This window comes from Grus americana, chromosome 18 (assembly GCF_028858705.1).
Source record: "Grus americana isolate bGruAme1 chromosome 18, bGruAme1.mat, whole genome shotgun sequence".
Taxonomy (NCBI): Eukaryota; Metazoa; Chordata; class Aves; order Gruiformes; family Gruidae; genus Grus; species Grus americana.
This window is the reverse complement of record NC_072869.1, coordinates 11,531,942-11,547,806: the sequence shown is the minus strand read 5'-3', so window position 1 is coordinate 11,547,806 and position 15,865 is coordinate 11,531,942. Positions and strand designations below refer to the sequence as shown.

The following is a 15,865-nucleotide window of genomic DNA, read 5'->3' as shown; positions in this document are numbered from 1 at the left end:
TCTGCAAACCTAAAAGGAAACATTTCTGCACTTCAAAACCCGTAGATGGAAGTTACACAGTCACTCTCCCACGTTTCCTAGTCTGGCATCAATGTGAACAAGGAGCCAGGCACACATGCTCTTAAATGAAAAAGTAATCAAGTTAAGGGTTTTCTTTTTAAAAAATTATGACTTGAGGTTGTTCATTATAGACACTTGGTGTTACAACGGAAAACAAGTTTTTCATGTCCAGGGCACATAAATTCAAGCAGTAAAATGAAATGCCACTTAAATATTTTTCTCAATACCAGATTTCTGGTTTCTGCCTGTTTCTCCTGCAAAAAAAAAACATTGTATGACAGACTGAGCCACTTGAACCCAAAACTGCAACTCGGATTTGGGGTAAGAGTCATCATAAGATTGGTTCCTCAATAGAAGTACAGAAGTAAAGAGTTTTTGCTTTCTGCTTCACTTTTTTGAAACTCTGTATTTTATTCTCATTTTACCTTTGCCCTGTTCTTTCCCAAAGCACTTCCACAAACAAAACGAGAACAAAGAGCATTTTTTAGGATCTCTTAAATTCTCAACATCTAATTACACTAAGACCTAAATTTATTTTTTTTTTTTTTTTTTTTAAATTGAGTCCAGGTCCCTTCTCTTGAGATATACTGAAATGCTGTATGGTACACACACATACTCGAAATCATTTTGGTGTCAAAACCCTGTATCAGAATAAGTTAACTCTGGACAAGTCTCAGTGGAGCAGGAGCTCACGCACCCTTCGGATGCGGGGTTCGGCTCCGTGGAGGGATGGCTGCAGCCTTACAGCCCCTGGGTATTCAAGCAAAATCCAGAACTGGTGTCTAGGAGTTCCTTGAGGAATTACGGTGAACTAGAGACATCTCCTGGCCGTGGGATGAATCAGCACTGCTGAAAAATAATTCATCTCCACCATGTGAGTTTTGGGCCATCCATAAATGACAGGCACGTACATGACACACTTCATATCACATTCACAGCCAGGTAAATTCGAGAATGCTTAACTTCTCACTTAAAATTTTAACATATTCAACTTCATTTCAAGGTAATGAATTTGCCAGAATAAAAAAAAAAAAGAATTTTTTTGGTACAGGACTAAAAAGCACTTATTGCAAATCACATCATCTCACTTAATGATGCTGAACACATCTCCGAAGCAGAACATGGACTGGGTGCTGTGCGAGTGACCAGCTGGCCACCACGGGCAGCATCTGGAAGAGAGGAGTCAGGATTCTTCTGTATTCCTTTGCATCTCCATTAAAACTTACGGGTATTTATCAAGGTAGGGAAACAGGCTTGAATAGACCAAGACACAGACCCTTGAAATAGAGTTTTACACATTACCCAGCTTTCTTCACTGCTTTGGGGGATTATCTTACATTTTCTAGCCTTGCGACGACTGCTACCAGGTTCACAAACCTGAACACAATGGAAGCATTACACTTCTGAAGACGCAAAGATCGTTACAGTCCACCCAGTTCAGCAGTTCAATTAGCGAGCACACAAAATCTCGGGTTAACAACATCCGACAAAATTACTTAAATAAAGCAAAACAGAACATAAAGCTCTTTGCTTGCTAAAAAGAGCACAACTATTTCTGCCTGTTAAAAACAAAAAAAAGCCAAGGCAAGCAAATTTGAAATAATTTGCACTGCTCCCTCTCTCCCTCCCCCCTAATAATCTGCCCTATTCTTGTAGGTTGGGTCATGACAACGGGTCTGCTCGTTACAATAATCTTTTTGACATGTTTGGTAACTACCTTCCCACACAACACAGCATAACTTCCTACTTCCTCTGATCTTACCATGTTTCGCTTTGGTGGTGTGAAGATTAAAGCTTATCCAATTAGCCACCCACTGCCTCCGCCAAGTTAATCACGTAAATCTTTGAAACCGTCACAGAGCAGTGGAGTGTGCGGATAGCTTTTGATTATAGGAGCAGATTTAACTAATTACGAGGCTTAGCAATGCGCCCAAGTATAAAAGATGATGGGGTTTAAAATCAGGGAGCTATGTCACCGCCTAACAAGGGAGAGCTTATCTTCCAGAAGGCATTGTTTCACTGATAATTCTTATAAAACTTCCCAAGTAACTTAAGATTAGTCAACCAGCACTTACTTTAGACCAAGGCCACACATCAAGGCTTATGGCTTCAGAAGACTGATCAGCAAGACTGAATTTTAAACAAAACCTGGGTCATATGACAATTGGTTGCACGATCGCTTGAACATTCCCTTAACGATACAGTCGTACAGTGGGGCTCTTTGAAGTGCCCAGAGCACCTCGGCCGGGCTTCACAGGTCAGTCTGCAAGGCGATGGCAAAGAAGCAGGGGTATTCTCTCACTTACGGTTTAATTGCTCACACTGGCAGGCAGTGTATTTTAGGAAGCTCCAAGCTACTACATAAAACAAGTATAATTTTAATATACAAAACAAAAGCTCTCCCCTCCCTCCAAAAAACCCGGGAGAAGCCACGTGAGCACGAGCACTTCCAAATCCCCTCCAGGTACCTTCCCAGGTGGAGACTTCCCCCAAGAACCGCTCCCGACAGGAAGCCTAGGGAAGGGGCAGCGTCCCCTGCAGCTGGCAGAGGACTTCCCACCTCCACCAGCACAAGAGCCAGGAGCAGCATCTCTCACGCTCAAGGAAACGCCGTGTTGCTCTTGACACCATCTACCTGCAGTTCGGTTAACTGGTCCCACTGGCTCCAAGAACTGGAAGCTGCACAAGCCAGCTGCAGAACACCGCTACCCTGTGGCACCTCCAGACTCACTAATTCCTGCCCACAACACAGGCACAGCAGCTCCGCACCACAGGACCGGCGGCTCCCAACCACCTCGTGCTCGTACAGGACAGCGGGTGCCCGCAGAGGAGCGGCACAGAGCAAGCGACAAGCTGGAAGCATGTTTGCACAGTAGTACTGGCACACTTATCTTGGAACAACACGTCCACTCGAAACGCTGAGTGGGTGGGTGGGTGGTGGGGTTGCGGCAAGAACTACACAGAGGAGATACTCCTGCACCAGGGTGAGTATCCCCAGGGAAGGTTACCTTTATAACAACATTTACACTCACAATTTATTTCACAGCAGTCTCACTTTCCTATGCAAGCCCTCAAAATATACACCACGATAAACATTTCCATCGGAGATTAATATTGCTATCAAATATTACCATCTTCTTCCTACACCATCCCTTATTTTCTATGCAAAATTGGACATAGCACAATATTAAATGTATTATAAAACAGTTTATGTAGTCCGCATCAAAACAGTTTCACCTCTACAGCCCAGCTGCACTCCTCAGGAATTAGAGAGTTGTAAGAATGGATAATTCTTTCTAGAAAGAAGCTGCATCTTGTATAATTACACCCAGAGCAAAGGCAAAGGGACAAATCTGCTCCCATGAGACTATTTGTCCCGCTCACAAAATGCTCAACAACTCCATCACCTGCACCCCACACCCGAGGCGATGGATCCCCCCCTAGTCCCATACTCTCAGGACAAGAAAGCTCACACCTGAACCTCTGCTCTCCAAACAGTGGCTGAAGTCTCCCTGACCACAAGCAACAGGAACGCGAGCCTCCAAGCCGGTCTCAGCTTGGCGTTTGTTCTCACTACAGACCCAGCATGCCCACGCCAGAGAAACAGTGTCACTGCCGGTACAGAAACAACCTTGAGCAGGAAACTTCAGGTACTTTTGAGCAAACTCGGGAGGCAAAACATAAAGCACGGAGCTCAGCCATGAAAGCTGCCCTCCTGCTGACATTTTTTCCTGAGGCTAATGAGTAATAAGTTTTAATACAGGTACGTAGGCACAACCTGAAGCACAATGCCTAGAATTCACAGAATCACAGAATGGTTTGGGTTGGAAGGGATCTTAAAGATCATCTAGTTCCAACCCCCTGCCATGGGCAGGGACACCCTCCATTAGACCAGGTTGATCAAATCACAGGGGTTGACTTACTTTTCTCTGTTACGTTTAAATATCCCTTCTTTGCTATTCTTTATAAAACACAAGTACATGCAGTTTTCTCACGGCCATAGTCCTGACTTCAACGAGGTCCTTCAGGAACCTTTGGTGTGCTCTGAAGGAAGGCAGACGCAAACTGTCCCTTGAACACAGACCAAACTGAGGAGACTTCACTATATTACTGGAATCTCCCTTAATTTTGAGGTGGGCACAACAACCCTCAGGTTTTAACAGACGCTGTACCAGCTGCATGGGTGAGGACACGCTCACGTCATGTCTGCACACGCTGTAACCTACAGAGTGCTTCCAGGCGACAAGCGCTATGACGGGAGATGACCCAGAGAGACAGCTTAGGGACGAGGAGGGTGTTGAGACAATTATGACCACGTTGGCTCATGACTGCACAGCCAAAGACACTTTAATCCTGGAAAAATCCCCCAGCCCCTAGATTTGATCTTATGACTCAAGCCTCAGACGTTCTCAAGCATGGGTTTCTGCATGGACAATTCACCTCTACTTCCACCCTCTCCATCAATCTCCTAGACACCAGGCTAATCGCATCCAATGTCAGAACGCCGTGGTTGCAGCCGGAAGGGCTTCCAACAGTAGCTGGTAGGGAAGAAGGAAATTGGGAAGGAGTTTTAAAGGCACCTAAAGAACTGGTTTTAATCTTATTTTCCAAAAAGCGTTTGCTCCTCCATAAACAAGAGCCAGATTCCCAAAAGCATTTAAGCACCTAATGGCTTATTGATTAGAGTTGGGCACTTGATGCCTACTTGGCACTCAGCAAAATGCCTTACATCTGACAGAAAATATTTAAACAGAAAAAATGGTAACCCACATTAAAGAAAAAAAGAATATGGCCTCTTCTAAAATTTACCTAGGGTAGCTATGACTTAAGGTACATTGTATCCCGCCGCCATCAAATATTTTCTAGATTTTTGAGACTCAAAGAGAAATCAAGAAAGGCATGTTAGCTTATTTATTCACTGGTGATTAACAAATACTCCTACATACTGACTACCTAGTCAGACAGGAGGAGGAATATTCTTGATTCTTTTGTCTACACAAATGTTTAAAGACTCATAGAAGTTTGATATGTGATTTCCAGAAAGTCAACATTTCGTTGCTTTTTCCACTTCTGCCTTTCAAGCGGTGTGAATTCCTGGGAATTTCTGCCCCATTAAAGCCTCTGTTATAACAACCTGCACAGATCTCTTTCCAAGGAGAAAAGAGGGGAGAAGATACTGAAATTGCCTATTGAAAACCAATTAAAGAAAATTTAACTGACCCTACTCAGGCAGAGTCATGTAAACAGCACAACCTTTCCCCTGGAAAATTCCAGTTGCATCTTAATTAAGGCCGACAATGCCGGAAGGTAAATTAATGCTATACCAAAGTAACGTAGTGTCCTGCCCTGTGCTCTGGCCCAAGTTGTCAGTTAGGATAAATACTAAGAGCATTAAGGCCACTGTACTTCACAATCAGAAATAGCTTTACAGCAGTTTTCAAAGGATGTAAAACTCACTGAATGGTGACCAAATATAAACGAAGATTAATTCTGGTGAAACCCTCACAGTTACAGGCCACGGGGACAATAAATATGTGATCAGTGGTGCAAGAAGGTTAATGAAAGGAATGACTGCTGGAAAGAAAAAGACTTCTGAAAATGTGTGCTGTCACATCAGAGATGGATTAGATACAGAAAACCAATACAAAATCAGAGAAAAGTGTCACTGCTAGAATTTAATCAAACAACATGTGCTGATTTTTCTAATGCAGTGGGAAAAGCTGACTTTCAGACTTCAGACGCACTGACGATGGCGTTTGCCGCCTACCGAAATGCAAAGCAGGCTGTTCCAGAAGCCTGCAAGAACTTTAGAGAAAGCCAGAGCCATAAATAGCAGCTTAACCCCACCAGAAGCTGTTGTTGTCTGTCCCTACAAGCGGCATGGGGAGACAAGCTCCTTCCCTACACACCTACCTGCGGGCCAGGCTCAGGAGAGAGAAAGCTCTGGCACAAGATTCAGGCCCTGGCTACGACTCTGCCCGCACCACCGAAAACAAGACCTACAAGGGAGAATGTGGAAGGGGTGTGAATTCACCAGGCAGAGAATAGTTGGCATAGTTTTATCCATTTTTAATTAGTTAAGAGAGAACTATAAAACTTCAAGCCTTGCAACACTAGCAAATAAATGCTGTCTCTGATGCTATCTTGTGCTGGAAAATACTGGTTTCCCTGATCATTTCTAACAGAGCTCGAAATTTTCATGGGATTTTGATATTTTCCTCCCGTCTGCCTCGACACCTTCACACCAGGGCAGCTCTAAGTTGAATGCTCACCCTCTGTCTGCTCTACAGCAGGGACGGCCACGCTCCAGGTCAGATCCATTTAGGAACCGCTCGGAGCGGGCGACACACAAGCACACTCTCACGTCATCAGTTCCCATAGACAGTTTGCCTGGTTGCTATTTTACGTGTTTCCATTGAATCGGTGATAGATGTAAAAGCCAGCACCGATGCATCAACCAGATTTGCACGGTGCTCTGGAGAATGCCAGACCTAGAGCAGTGAATTTATTTGGTCAAAGTCTACAGTTTTACTACCCGCAGCAGGTGTTGCATTGACAACGACTGAGTATGCAAAGACGACAAACCACAAAGCGAAACACACGTTTCGGCGGTACCAAGCACCACAACTGGAGAACAAAAGCAAGCAGAAACCACCCTCTCTGCCATGTCACTGAACAGAGCCTCACAAAACACGAATACACACGTGAATACAGAAAACCATCACTTAAACTCTGAGTATCTCTTATACCTGCTCCAAGATACACAAAGTAAACAAGGGTAGAAACGACGCTCACACTTGTACCTGATTTTTTACTGTACAATAGCTGCAAAACTGTCTCTGCCTTTTTCAAGGGCGCAGCACTGAAAAGGGACTGGTTCTTAAAGAGCATCAGCAAAAAGGCTCACTTCAAAGCACGAGGAGTTAAAAGTATATGAAGTTTTGTTCTGTTCTAAGAGGGAGGGCTGACACATCGCGAACAGGGGAGAAACTTTCTCAGGGGGGCTCTAACGCTTTCCCTCCCACAAGTAACCTTACAGGTGCACGTACAGAATGCAACGCTGTGTATTTGCTACAGAAAAGGTCCAGTGAACATAGTGCATTAGAAAATGTCTGCCACTTCGAAGCACAAGCTAATTTTTTTAATAAACATGTATTTCTACCTCATGTGCATATTGGAGAAGCACATTCGCACTCTTCAGAGGCAGCTCTCACTACACTGCGGGTCAGCAGAGGCGAGGACGCTCTGCTCAGCCACATCGTATGACCCAGAGCACAGGTCAGCGCTGCGCAGGGCTCGCAGGGCAGAGCACAGCCCTTCGCGTGACCCGCAGCCAGCCTACGAAGTCTGCGCCTGCTGCATTAAAGCTTCCCACATCAACAAAATAGGTGCCTGCACCCAACAGCCGTGATTCGTATAAAACTTCCAAGAACGTATGTTCACTTTTTTAAAGATATAAGGCTTTAAAACAAAGCTTTACCAATTACAGTCTACACTCGAGAGTAATTTCATTGACCACAGCAGTACAGCAAGCTCTGCAAACTCAGAGACCGCAGCTCCGCTTCTCTTCCGCACCATTTTGCGGGACAGATTACCTGAATCTGCAAAGGAAAAATTAGGAAGAGCAAATGCAGTTACCAGTGCTGGAATTTAGCCATTATGGTAACTCTCACACAGAGCAGTGTTTAGTGACCTGCATGGGGTCAGGGAAGTCACACTCTTTGATAACGGGGCTTCTCATTTTTTGCAGGAGCGTTGGCTCAGGGCTAACAGAGATTAAAACAGTGAATCACGAGCATGCTTCTGAAGTTGTCCCTCAACACATGCCACTTCCATTCCAAGGTACCATGGCCCTAACCCTGCGCTAAGGGGCAGATCTACTACCCATTTGCTTGCAGAAGAAGGAGGAAATGACAGCTTCATTTTGTTGTCTGTAGCCTGGCTACCAGCACAGGAACAAGGCTTATTTACCACTACCCCTTTTCTCCTCTGCTCCTCCAGCAATTAATTCATTGGGCAGTTTAAACACATCGAAAGAAAAAGGAGTCTCAAAGAAAAATCAACTTTTACAACACAGATGAAGAGGCAGAGCTGAACACAGGATACTCTCCCTCAAGCAGTGGGGATGTCATTGAAAACACAGGGGGAAAGAGGAGGAACAAGGAGAAAAGGGAGGGTGGGTTATGCTATTTGAATTGGGAAAGGAAAGAGAAGTGTAACAAATTCACAGGAATCTCTCGATTCTGCCGCTTTTGAACTCGGTATTTTAGTGAGACGTAAAAGCTCCTGGAGACAAAGCAGCTGCAGGAGCTCCTCAGCGAGACGCATGCTCAGGCAGAAACCGAAGCTACCAAAAACTCTGAAGCACAGCCAAGGGGAGCCAATGCTCGCCAGTGGAATCCCGTAGGCAAAAGCTGGTGCTGAGCTAACTGGAAATGGATAACATTCAAAAGGCCATTAACAAAGCACTAGAAACAACCCATCCTTCCTTATTCCACTGCACATTGAGTTTGCAGGACTACAACATTTGCAGTAAGAGATGTCTTTATATATAATTCTATACCAAGTCTATTCTAACATGGTTTGTACCTGATGGACAGAGCACTGGTAGTAATTTAATTCAGGCAAGAGGCCCAAATTTCACACTTCAAGAAAAGACTCTGCCTTTCTTCCTGATCCGAGATCACCGGGGATGGATTCTGTCCAAGAACACGTTAGGGATGACAAACGTAACTCCTTCTGCTAGAGACAGGCTGTATGAGACTGGCATAAGGACAGCACAACTTGAAGGCTATTAACCAGAATTAGTATTCCCAGATGTGAAGGACACAGCAAAATGGAAATGAAAATGTTTTCCATTTGAAGGCCCCTGCTGACTGCTACACAATACGATCACTGGGGACTGTTTGAAGCTTGAGCCTCATCCTGACAGTTTTCTTCCCAACAATTCGCGCAGACCTTGTACAGTGGCACCCATCGGTTCAAGTCGGCTATTATTTCTCCCAAGGAACTCCCCATTCCCTCGCCCTCCCCACCTTTGCAGACATATATGATACTGTCACAAAAAATCCACATGATTTCTAAGCAAATGAAAGGGCAGTTTGCTAAATGTAGAGGTAAATGAGTTCAATGGATGCATTTAACATTATCTTTGAACATACTCAAAGCACAAATCACATTGTTCATTTGAGGCGACAACGCCATACCTTATCACGTCTGGTTCTGTGCCTTCGTTCTTATACGATGCCTGAAGTTGTTTCTGTCGTGTGAGAAGGTCATCCACCAAATTCTGCCTTCTGTCTCCCTCCAGCTGTGTGCTGATGATAGTTAGTTAAGGATCAAACTTAAAAACACTGAAAAACTTCAATTTTAGTATATAAAATAATACCTGTTACACATCCTTAAAATAAATTGTACCTCCCAATCATCAAAATTAACGAGTAACTATTTTAACTCAAGAAAAGGCTGTAACACCTAAGAGAAGAATAGCTCACAGGTTTCTGAACGAAATCTGCTGTTATTCTAAATGTGTTTCTGAAGTTTCCAGATCTCAAAACAAACAGTTTCATACAGTGATCGCAGAGTGATCTTCAGGTCATCGTCTCAAAGTAATAAGAGAACCAGAAGGCTCTTTACTGCCAAAGTAGCAGAAGTATTAAGAATAGCACTTCCCCCTCCAAAATCCAACATAATTCTTCTTTCATTTATTACTAAGAAGTCCTACACGGCTGATCTCTCCTGTAACACTGACAGTGTACAACAGCACTGCACGGGTTCAGCTCTGGGAAGGATGAGTCTTGTCGGAAGAGCTCCAACTTACATGGTTACAATATAAACAGGGCAGGCCCAAACAGAATAGAGCTCTTGAAATCAGCAGGGTACCTCACATCTTATTTCACTGGAGGCTCAGAACACAGACCAGGTGAGCAACACCCAGCCAAGGGACAGGCAACCAACCACAAATTTACTTTGAGCATCTGTTTCCATTGCAATTCAGCAGCAGCAAACCAATTCATGCAGTATCTCTGAAAGACAAGATGCCCTCAAGTGCTGCGGCTTCAACAGGGGACATGCGTTTGCTTTTTTAATTAGTCTTAGTGACATTCTGAAGGACTACTAACTCTTTTCCAAGTACTGCTCAGTAGGTTATGCAATAGCTGAACTTATCGTGTATGTTTTCTGCCACAGCAGTAGCATTTGTCTCCTCTCAAGCGCCCACTGGACAGGGAAGTTTTACCCCGGCCATCCCTCAGAAGGGATTTCTGCTATAGTACACTTGAAATTAAACATTCATTCATTAATCAGATTGCTGCTGGACAGCTTCAGGGAGACAGACGTACTTCTTTGACTCCTTGAGCCCGAGTATCCCAGCATATGGAAAGAGCAGCAAACCCAAGCCAGACCACAGGGTAACGCTTCTAGAAGAAAACCTGCGATTTCTTTCTACGGCATATCTTAAAGCATTTTGCCATCATTCTGAAGATACAGTTCCACTGCTCCTTAAGTCAGTCCAAGCCAGGCCTGCCACACTCCTACCCACACACCGAACAAGGCTTCATCCCGCCTTCTTGCAAACACTGGCACTCCTGCAGCCAGCAAAAATAACAATTAGCGAGTTTTCTGCTAGAGGAGCGCTCGCAGGGCACAGGCAAGATGATGGCAGCTCTGAGATTGTTCGGACCTTCTTGTTAAGCTTCACAAACATAACCAAAGCCAGCCTCGTGCCCGCCACACCAGAGACGCCCAGGCTCCCAACAATTCCTGCACTACAGCTGCAGTGAAAATATTAAACAGCAGCACAGACAAAGCTCTAGTGACAAAGTCTTCTAAAAAAGGAACGAGGGAAAAACCCTAACTGCGTGGCAGAGCAATTACAGCTTATTTTTCCACTCTCCCCCGCAATAAGAAAGGTCATTGAGTTGATGTTTACACAGATACATTTGGTGTGTTGATACAGCCCGAAGCAGCAAGTCCTTCAGCTGATCAATCTTCTCTCTGAGATTCTGCAATGACGATCTGATAACCACATTGAGCTGAAGGGGAAAAAAAGAGATTTTTTTTTTTTTATCTGAGTTATATTTGCATTAAATTTAATACTACTACATGCAGGTGACAAAACATTTAACTTCAGCTGTACCAGTGTGAAGGACTCCATTCTAAACCAAGAAAGCCTGCCTCAGAGCCACGAAGGGAACGATACAGTTAACTGGTTTGGACTGCTTATAAAATCATAGAATGGTTTGGGTTGGAAAGGACCTTAAATAGTACTGGTTTCGCAAACACGAGCCTAATGCATGAATGCTGTTTAATACGGAGAGCATTCTTTCAAGTCTTTATAAACACACTCCTTTATATGGGCAAAATATTTCAGCACATTTTAATATTTTCCAGTTAGTTTTCCAGTTCTTTCCTCTGATCTTTAATACAAATACAGGCGCCAGCTGCTTCTGCCACCAGGTTTCTTTCCCAGCTCCCAGGATTAGAGGGCAGGTTCCTACAGGTTCAGACATTCCCTCCACTGAACTCCTCCAGACTTTAAACTAAAGATCCCAAAGAAATTCAGACTTCCTCCATTTCCCTTCTCAGTAGCAACTCTGACTCTCGACCCTTTCTCACAACTGACCTGCCCAAGATTCAGGCGCATCTGTTCTTACTAAAAATGTAGTTAAGTTGTTCACATTCTTCCCTACCCCAAGCAAGCCCGAGGTTTGCGGGAATCCTCCTCCTCTCTCCCCACCCCTTCCCAAGTTAGGCTGACATTGTCCTCTGGGTTTTTCCTCCTTAAAGGTTATTTCTTTTCATTCCAGTTTTGTAAAACATACTAGGAAAAAACACTGTAATTTCAATTAACTATGCAAGTCATCCTAATTAAGACTTTATGCGCTTCTTGTTTACAAGATATTAGCCCTGCTGTGGGTTATAATGGTTAGCAGTCTCAGATGCTCTGTGTGATGAACTAGGAACAGAGAAGGAATATTTGCTTTGACGCTCATTCCTGCTTTCCTGAAGACATGGAGGCAGCAGCCAGACACCAGTCTCACTGAACGGTTGCCGTGCTGCAAGGGTCCTGCCTAGAGGTAAACGGCATGGGGATGGAGCAGGAGTTCCCAAAAACTCACCTGAGAGCATCAGAAGTTTAAATCTCTCTGCCGCAGAGAGACCTGTTCTCAAACACTACCAAATACAATGACAGAAAGCAGAAGGAACCCTGCCAAGGCAGTCTGGAAAGCACGCAGCTGCAAAATCCACCTTCAGACCCAAACCAGCCGAACATGGCAGCGGTTCCAAAGCCAGGATGGGGTACAAATGCTTTTAGGAAAGTCCAAGCTGCTGCATAGTCTCTAGCTCTGCCATCAGGTAATAAAAGGCCTTTTCATTTCACACGTACAGCTCCTGCACTGCTGCCTGGGTTGATTAAATGCAAAGGTACATGTGTCCAGGAAAGTCATCTAACACAGACTCCCTCTGCTACTCTGGCCAGAAATTGGAGTGCTATAACAAAAGATTTCACTTCCATTAAAGAAAAAAAGAAACCAATGGAAGTTTTAAGAATAGCTCAATGTAGCAGAGTTCACAGATGGTAAGTGCTGGCTTAAAATCTTTCCCTATAGGTTGGGGTTTGGGTTTTTTTCCATTTTAAATTTTATGCTCAATTTTTTTCCCTCAGCAATAAGGGGTTTTTTTAGCCATGTTAATGGCAAAATACTATAAAAACTTGTTTACATTCTCCCTACCAGGCAAATATTGTACTAAGACTTTCTCTCCGTTAAAACATTCAGGAGTCATAGAATAGATGACTGCTCAGCCGTGATTTCTCAACATGCATTTCTGTTATGAAAACAACCCTCTCATTGTTGGAAACTTGTTTATAGTAGAATCAAACACTGCCAAACAATCATCTTTAACTGTTAATGGATTAAAGGGAAACTGCACTTGGAAAACACAGGGCATGGAACAAATGATTTTATGAAGAAATAAGTCAACCATGTAATGTTTCCATAAAACACAACCTACGAGAGTTACGGCACAAGAAAGGCTCAAACAACGTTAATACAACGTTTTGTTGGGGTTTTGGGGAACGCGTCACAGATTGCAATGCTGCCAACAGAGAACTTTGTCCTCTATAAACACAGATGGATAAAGCAGCAATCTTTTTATTAGTCTTCTATTGCTTGAGTATGTATCTGCACAATGTCTAATACTTCATCGTCTCAAAAGCAGGGAGTTTAATCACCATCTCTAAACACTCCTCTCAATTCTACAGCTAGAGAAAATATTTCTCTCAAATCCCACGTATTTGGGCCTTCTGAAGCTTCTTTTCAAATCATGCCAAATTCAAGTCATTCATTAAAAAGCACCGATTCTTGCACAAAGCCTACACAGTTTTCTTCAACATTTCTTCAAAGGAAACATTTCCAAAAATGACATTTTACTTTAAAAGCTATCAGCAAAGAGACTGGCAAGGAAGATTCAGCGATCGCACATCACATTACAACCGTGCTGTAAAGAGGGGCAAAGCCTACAAAATAAATCAGTGCGGTTTTTAATTATGCAAATTATTATAAAACGCTAAGCCAAGGGCTTGCACGCATTTTCATCTTAACGCAGTGAAGGGAGAAGGTAATGGCACGAGCCCTGGGGTGTGCGATCAAGTCAGCTCCTATGCTTGTTGAAGGAAAGGACAAGGCTTTTAGTCCTAAAGGCAGCAGCCTCCTGAGAAGCTTTTTATTTTATTTTTTAAATGGGAAGTGTGAAAAGGTGGGGAATGTAATATTCCTGGGTAAGCTCTAACTTCTGCTTCTCGTTCATATTTAACTCCGGTCTTGCATTTTGTTAGAAATGCAGATAAAAAAAGCCAAAAAATTCATATTTTATCTGATGTACAGCCACTACAGAAAGCAACCAAGCCAGGCTTGTGGGGAAAAAAATATCTGCTCAATATTTACATGGAAAGGACTACACAGGAACTACCATGCATCCCAACATCCCTTCGCTTCAGGATCTCGGGAAACAGTTCTGTTCCCGGCAGCGACAGCCCCAAGCAGTCAGGAGCGGGGCCCCAACGCTCCCCCGGCTTCTCCTTCTCTCTTTTTGTAAGGCCAGCACTATTGCACGCGTGACAGATTCGTTACTGCTAAATCCAAGATCACTTTTCGTGACACCGAAAAGCTGTGTTCTTGTTTTCTTTATGGAAATCTTGAAGAACATACCATGAATATTAAGTTCCTGCCCTTACACAGAATTTTAATCCACAGATGCCCAGCTGGCAGCAGAGGACCTGGCACAGCTGGGGCACAGGCAGTGGAGCATCGCCCACTTCCCTCTGCGGCCACAGGAAATCCAGAGCTTACAGCTTCCTAGACACATCCGACTCCTGCAAATTTAATGCTTAGCCTGGATTTAGAACGGCTAAAAGCAAAAAGTACCTAAAAAAAAAAAAATAATAAATCCAGGCTGGCAAAGCCCAGAGCTGCTGGCAGAGGAGTACCTTGGCTGAACTCTCCCCGTTCCTTTGGTACCGGTTCCGCTCCTGGATTTTCTCCGCGATCTCCTGGGCGATCTGGCAGGCGGCACCGTGCAGCGAGAGCCTGCGGGCGAGAGGCGGCAGCTCAGCCCCGGGGCTGCCCCCCCCTCCTCCGGCCCCGCTGCGCAGGGAAACCGCGCGGCACTTATGGCAGGAGGCGGAAAAGGCAGCGGCACGGCAATAACTGCTTTAGACATTTACCGAAAAGTAGGGGTTCGGGGGGAAACAGCACTCGGTAGGGAAAGGGCACCCACCCGCACCCCCCCACACCAAAGGCCCGGCGGGAGGCCCGGCGGTGCGCAGCCCGCACGGGGAGGCTCGGACCCGGCCCGCAGCGCCCATGGAAGGCCGAACACCCCTGGGCGGGCCCGGGAGCACCGGGGCGGGGGATGGGGAGGCGGCGGCAGCGCACCCAGCCCGGAGGAACCGCGCCCGGAGCCGGCCCGGCGCTCACCAGGGGTCCGGAGCCATCGCCGCTGCCCGGAAGAGCCCGGCGCTTCCGGCTCGGGTCAGCTGACGACGGTGCCCGCCGAGGCCCAAACCCCGCCGTGCGCAAGCGCTGGGTGCAGGTGTGCGTGGGTGCAGGTGTGCGTGGGTGCAGGTGTGCGTGGGTGCGGAGGCGTGCGTGGGTGCGAAGGTGTGGGAGGCAGAGGTGCTAGGTGTGCAGCACAAGGGGCAGGGTGCAGCAGTGCAGAGGTGTAGGGCGCAGCACCACGGAGGTGCACGGCGCAGAGCTGCGGGGTGCAGGGGGGCAGGGGAAGTGCAGGGGTGCAGAGGTGCAGGGGTGCAGGGGTGCAGGGGTGCAGGGGTGCAGGGGTGCAGAGGTGCAGGGGTGCAGAGGTGCAGGGTGCAGGGGTGCAGAGGTGTAGGGTACAGAGGTGTAGGGTGCAAGGTGCAGAGGTGTAGGGTGCAGAGGTGTAGGGTGCAGAGGCGCATGGTGCAGAGCCGTGGCTGTCCCCAGCTCTGCCCTGGCCCTCCTGCAGTCTCTGTGCGGGGGGCCCTGCCCTAGCAGGGGTCGGGGCGCTGGCACGGCCCCGCTGGGCTCCTCGGCGCTGCCGGACGTGGAAGCAGAGATGGGGCTGCTGCCGCCCCGAGCCCCCGCTCAGCCGAGGCGCTGGGGTCAGCTGCCCGCGCCGTGGGCACGGAGGAGGGGTAGAGCCCTCGCAAGCACGGGGCGGCTGAAACCCCTCGTCCCCTTGTCCCCAGCCGTCCTCTCCGTTGGCCATATCTCCTCAGTGCCGCACTGAATCTGCAGCCACCACCCCCTTGGAAACTTTCGTC

The 15,865-nt window shown here is 46.1% G+C and overlaps 1 protein-coding gene across 1 annotated transcript in view; it reads right to left on the bottom strand.

Moving 5' to 3' along the window:
• Window positions 1-15,138, bottom strand: part of STX8 (syntaxin 8) — a 103,648-nt gene extending 88,510 nt beyond the window's left edge. Inside the window, exons 1-4 of the mRNA XM_054846762.1 lie at window positions 15,039-15,138; window positions 14,549-14,648; window positions 10,999-11,093; window positions 9,267-9,377 (exon numbers count right to left, since the gene is read on the bottom strand). Coding sequence (XP_054702737.1) covers window positions 9,267-9,377; window positions 10,999-11,093; window positions 14,549-14,648; window positions 15,039-15,055 — 323 coding nt within the window. The 5' untranslated portion in view covers window positions 15,056-15,138. The remainder of the gene's footprint in view (window positions 1-9,266; window positions 9,378-10,998; window positions 11,094-14,548; window positions 14,649-15,038) is intronic.
• Between the last annotated feature and the right edge of the window lie 727 nt (window positions 15,139-15,865).